This window comes from Rhincodon typus, chromosome 18 (genome assembly GCF_021869965.1).
Source record: "Rhincodon typus isolate 14 chromosome 18, sRhiTyp1.1, whole genome shotgun sequence".
Lineage (NCBI taxonomy): Eukaryota > Metazoa > Chordata > Chondrichthyes > Orectolobiformes > Rhincodontidae > Rhincodon > Rhincodon typus.
In genome coordinates this window covers 38,150,587-38,156,586 of record NC_063349.1, presented here as the reverse complement: position 1 = coordinate 38,156,586, position 6,000 = coordinate 38,150,587, and the positions used below count along the sequence as shown (strand labels likewise).

The 6,000-nt window shown below is 40.1% G+C and overlaps 1 protein-coding gene across 2 annotated transcripts in view; it reads right to left on the bottom strand.

Moving 5' to 3' along the window:
* The window catches only part of mettl25 (methyltransferase like 25), an 80,191-nt gene that overhangs the window by 45,026 nt on the left and 29,165 nt on the right, over positions 1–6,000 (bottom strand). For both annotated transcript variants that reach the window (XM_020526958.2, XM_048607633.1), the window contains exon 4: positions 4,408–5,037. In XM_020526958.2, coding sequence (XP_020382547.2) covers positions 4,408–5,037 — 630 coding nt within the window. The remainder of the gene's footprint in view (positions 1–4,407; positions 5,038–6,000) is intronic.

Here is a 6,000-nt window from a genome sequence, read left to right as displayed (position 1 = left end):
ACAGGCAGAGATCATGGTACAAATTGGTACCAATGGATAGGTAGAAAAAGGGATGAGGCCCTGCAAGCAAAATTTTAGGAGCTATGAAGTAGGTTAAAGAACAGGAGCCAATCTCTGGATTACTTCTGGTGCCAAGTGCTAGTGAGTGTAAAAATAGGAGATTAGTCCAGACGAATGCAGGGCTGGAGGCAGGAGGAGGGCTTTAGATTTCTGGGATATTGGGAATACTTTGGGGGGGCAACAAGACCTGTACAAGGCAAATGGATTGCATCTAAATCTAAATGGGACCAGGATCCTTGCAGGAAGGTTTGCAAGTAATGTTGGGGACTGTTTAAACTAAATTGGAAGGGGAATGGATTCCAGACAGAAGTATCAGCAGAGCAGATGAACAACCAAAATTAGAACAGGGCGCAAGGGATCAAGAAGGCATAGAAATTATTGATCAGTTAAAGCATAAGAAAGATTGGCAAGGTTGGATGTTATTCATTTTAATGCAAATAGTTTGACAAACAACGTCATAGAGTCATAGAGATGTACAGCATGGAAACAGACCCCCCAGTTCAACCAGTCCATGCCGATCAGATGTCCTAAATAAATCTAGTACCATTTGCCAGCATTTGGCCCAAATCCCTCTAAACCATTCCAATTCATATACCCATCCAAATGCCTTCTAAATGTCATAATTGTACCAGTCTCCACCAATTCCTCTGGCAGCTCATTCCATACGCACACCATCCTTTGCCTGAAAAAGTTACCCCTTAGGTCCCTTTTAAATCTTTCCACTCTCACCATAAACCTGTGCCCTCTAGTTTTGGACTCCTCCACTCCTGGGAAAAGATCTTGTCTATTTACCCTATCCATGCCCCTCATGATTTTATAAACCTCTATAAGGTCACCCCTCAGCCTTTGATGCTCCAGGAAAAATAGCGCCAATCCATTCAGCCACTCCCTTTAGCTCAAACCCTCCAACCCTGGCAACATCCTTGTGAACCTTTTCTGAATCCTTTCAAGTTTCACAATATCCTTCCTATAGCAGGCAGACCAGAATTGCATGCAGTGTTCCAATAGTGGCCTAATCAATGTCCTGTACAGCCACAACATGACCTCCCAACTCCTATACTCAATGCACTGACTAATGGAGGCAAGCATACCAAATGGCTTCTTCACTATCCTATCTAAATGCGACTCCACTTTCAAGGAACTATGAACCTGCACTCCAAGGTCTCTTTGTTCAGCAACACTCCCCAGGACCTTAGCATTAGGAGTATAAGTCCTGCCCTGATTTGCCTTTCCAAAATGCAGCACCTCACATTTATCTAAATTAAACTCCATCTTCCACTCCTCAGCCCATTGGCTCATCTAATCAAGATCCCGCTGTACTCTGAGATAACTTTCTTTACTGTCCCCTACATCCTCAATTTTGGTATCATCTGCAAACTTACTAACCATATCATTGCAGATTAGTTGAGGTCACAAATTAAAACATGGCAGCATGATCTAATTGAGACATGGCTAAGAGAGAGGCAGAACTGGCAGCTCAATATTTTAGGATATAGGGTCTTCGGGTGAGAAAGGGAAGGAGGTAGAAGAGGAGGGGGTGTCGCAGTATTGATCAGTGCATCAATTACAGCAGTAAGGAGGGATGATATTTTAGAACGTTTCTCAAACAAAGCCATATGTGTAGAACTTAGAAACCAAAGAAGAGCAATCACATTGCTGGGAGTGTACAATAGGGCCTCTAACAGTTTGAGAGCAATAAAAAAGCAGATTATGTAGACAGATTTCAGAGAAGTGTCATAGGAATAGGGTACTGATAGTAGGGGATTTCAACTTCGCCAACATTAACTGAGGTAATGTGAAAGGTTTACAGGGAACAAAATTCTTAATATGCATCCAGGAAAGCTTTTTAACCCAGTCTGTAGATGGCTCTACAAGACAGGGGGCAGTCCTGGACTTAATTTTACACAATGAAGCTCGGCAAGTGGTTGAAGTATCAAATGGAGAATACATTGGCAGACAGTGATCATAACTCTGTTAGATTCGACCTTATAGAAAAAGACAAGGATAGGCCTGAGATCAAAATTTTAAACTGGGGGAAAGGTTAATTTTAATTAGATCAGGTATGATTTGGGAGCAGATACTTTGAGATAAATCTGTGTCAGATTAGTGGGATGCATTCAAGAAGGAAATAGACAGAGTATAGGGCCAATATGTTCCAATAAAGACAAAAGATGGGACTGACAAATCCTGTGAACAGGGATATCAAGGGATATACAGGATTGGACAAAGAGAAAAAGGGAGGCTTATGGCAGATACTGAGGGTTCAAAACAGTAGAAGCATGAGAGGAGAATAGAACGTATAATGGGAAACTTAAAAAGGAAATTGAGAACAAAAAGGGAGCATAACAGAATAACAGCAAGTAAACTAAATGAAAATCCCAAGTTAATTTAGAAGTACATTAAGGATACAAATGGAAAAAGCAAGGCCCATTAAGGATGACGGTGGAAATTTGTTCATGGAGCCAGAGGATGTCGGTGGGGTTCTAAATTAATACTTTGTGTTGGTATTTACTAGTGAGAGAGATGACTTGGGTATAGAATCAGGGAGAACGACTGTGATATACTTAAAGAAATTAACATAGACAGAGGTTGTTCTGAATGGTTTGGTAGGCTTAAAAGTAAATAAATATCCAAGGCCAGATGAAATGTATCTCAGGCTGTTAAGTGAGGCAAGGGAGAAAATAGTATAGGTCCTGGCAATAATTTTCAATTCCACTCTGGCCCAGGAGAGGTGCCAGAGGACTGGAGGACAAACAATGTGGTACCGTTATTCAAAAAGGGAGCAAGGAATATATCCAGAAACTACAGGGTAGTTAGTCTAACCTCAGTGGTGGGGTAACTAATGGCAGCAATAATTATTCCGAGGGACAGAATTAATCTGCATATGGAGGGGCAGGGATTGATCAAGAACAGTCTGCATGGGGAGGTCATGTCTGATCAACTGACTGAATTTTTCAGAGGTAACCAGGTGCGTAAATGAGGTCAGTGCACCAATGTGGTCTACTTGGACTTCAGCAAGGCTTTTGATAAGAACCCACATGGGAGACTGACATCCAAAGTAAAAGTCCATAAGAACCAAGGTAATTTGGCTAATTGGATACAAAATGGACTGAATGGCAGGAAGCAGAGATTGATGGTCGAGGGGTGTTTTTCTGACTGGAAGCCTGTGTCCAGTGGTGATCCATAGAGATCAGTTTTGGAGCCCTTGCTGTTTGTGGTATATATAAACAATGTGATCTTGAATGTAGGAGGGCTAATCAGTAAGTTTGCACATGATACAAAAATTGGTAAGATGATATAGTGAGGAGGATAGTCTTAGATTACAGGAGGATATAGACGAACTAGTCAGATGGGCTTATCAGTGGCAAATGGAATTCATTCTGGATAAATGTGTGATGAATCACTTAGGCAGGACAAACAGGAAAAGGCAATACACAATGAACTGTAGGAGCCTGGGAAACACAGAGGATCATAGGGTCCAACCGGTCACTTAAGGTAGCAGAACAGATAAATAAAGTGGTTAAGAAGGCATATGGGATACTTGACTTTATTAGCCAAGGCAGAGAGTTTAAGAGCAGGGAGGTTATGTTGGAACTGTATAAGATTTTGGTTAGGCCACAACAAGAATATTGTGTGCAGTTCTGGAATCCATATTATAGGAGGGATGTGATTGCACAGGAGAGGGTACAAGAGGAGATTTACCAGGATGTTATCTGGGCTGGAGAGTTTTAGTTATGAAGAGAGATTAGATAGTTGGATAGACTAGAGTTGTTTTCCTTCAAGTAGAGGAGACTAAGGGAGGCATGATTGAGATGTATAAAATTATAACGGACATAGCCAGGGGAAAAAAAAAATCCCCTGGTGGAGGGATCAATGACCAGTGGACATAGATTTAAGGAACAGGAGGATTAGGAAGGATGTGAGGAAACGTTTTTCACCCACAGGGTGGTGGGAATCTGAAACTCATTGCCTATAGACTTATAGAGGCAGAAAACCTCATAACATATAAGAAACACTTGCAATGCCAAGACATACAAGGCTAAGGGACAAGTGCTAGAAGATGGGGTTAGAATGCTTAGATTGTTGCTTTTGGCTGGCAGATAGTTGAAAAGGTTGCCTTTAAGTTGTGATCATAGGCTGAATTTAAACTGGGTTCCAAAGGTGAACAGAGAGTATGTTAATCCAATTTGTCACTCACACAGTCTTAATACACAGGTTAAGACTTTAGAACCATAGAAAATGTTTGACACAGGAAGAGATCATTCAGTTAATTGTGCATGTGCCAGCTGAATAAAACAGCCATCCATTCTATATTTATACATTGCACTTTGACTAAGGAAGGCTAACCTTTATGTCAGAAATGATGTCTTGGAGTTCGGTTGTAGAAGTAACATGCAGTGTTAATGGAGAGTAGAGATTTGCCTCTTTGATTTGCTTCGCTTTAGCTTCCAAACTTGCCGTTTTCCTTCTCTCTTTCTCTATATCATCGAGATCTTTCTTTTTCCTTGACAGTGAACTCATTTCCACAGCATCGGTTGACAGAAATTCCAGTAACAGATTGTCAGTGCCATCAAATTCATTGTCTGTTGATCCCACAAACTGCGCAGATACAACACTGTTACTTTTCTCACTGGTCTCTGAATCTAAGGAAGTATCAGTAACAGGAGTCTGTACGTGGCTTGACTGACTTTGTGGACTATTTCCTTGCTCCCCACTATGGCTAATTTGTTCCTTGGCTTCCTCAAAATGCTCCATATTATTCGTTGGCTCTTCTTTCAGATTTTCTGGTGCAGAGTTGTCTTGGTTCTGATGCTTTGTTTGACGTTGATAAACCTTCCAATATCTTTTTAATTTTCTGTTCCTTTCATTCGCCCCACTGGTGTTGGTACTGGAAGAATCAATGCCATACACATTCAAGCCATACTGCATGGACAAGTAAGAACTCAAATATCCCTTTCCTGATCCTATATCAATTACCTAGAGGAAATCAAAACAAAAGTTTAAGCTCATTATCATAGTTTACAACAACAATGAAATTTATAATACCCTGAGGTAAGCAGTGTCAATTGCAATCCAAATGTGTGCTCATAACTGAATAACATTTTCATGTTTTCTTTTCATGTAATTCCTTTCTTATTTGTGCTCCATACTGGACATAAAGGAATACTATATATAACCTGAGCTTGAAATGTGAAGCATTACGCTTCATATTGTAAAAACTGGAAAAATATTTTAAAAAACTTAAATTAAATTAATAATTAGATTACTAACTTAATTCATGTCTGCAGCAATAATACTAAAACAGTATTATTAGTACATCAAGCTAGAAATTAATTAGTACTGTGCAATATCATCCCTAGGACTGCAACATATATAAACATTATCAGTACTAACCCTTCCCAAATAATCAGCTGTCTCATTGGACAGGAATTTACCTTTTTGGATGTGACCCTGACAATGGGGTCAAATGGGGGTCATGACCACACATCATGTGGGAAAAAGTGACTTGCACCAATTAAGGACAGCAGGAGGGCTCGCAAAGCTGATTGAGCTAATAGGAGGTCCTCCAGTTTAGAATGAAAATAAACTTGCAGTTGCAGGTAAAAGAGAAAGAGGGAGAGTCTTCATTTTGAGAATATTTCTCTCCAACTTCGCAAACTTACAAATTAAAACACGGATTTGGGCCATATGCAGCCTTTTAACTGCTGATCCTATCCAATGAAGAATGGCTTGAGTAAATGATGGTGCTAGCAAACTGGCCCGTCAGCAAAACCCTTTTTTTTTGCCTTCCTGATCATCTCTCATCAGTGGCTGCAAATCCTTCCCACAGTAACTTAATTCTGTAATGGAAAATTAAATGATGACAGGATTTTAAGCATATTACAATTAGTACTGTCAATCAAAACTTTAATTGTCATCCCTGTCAAACATTGTACCTAT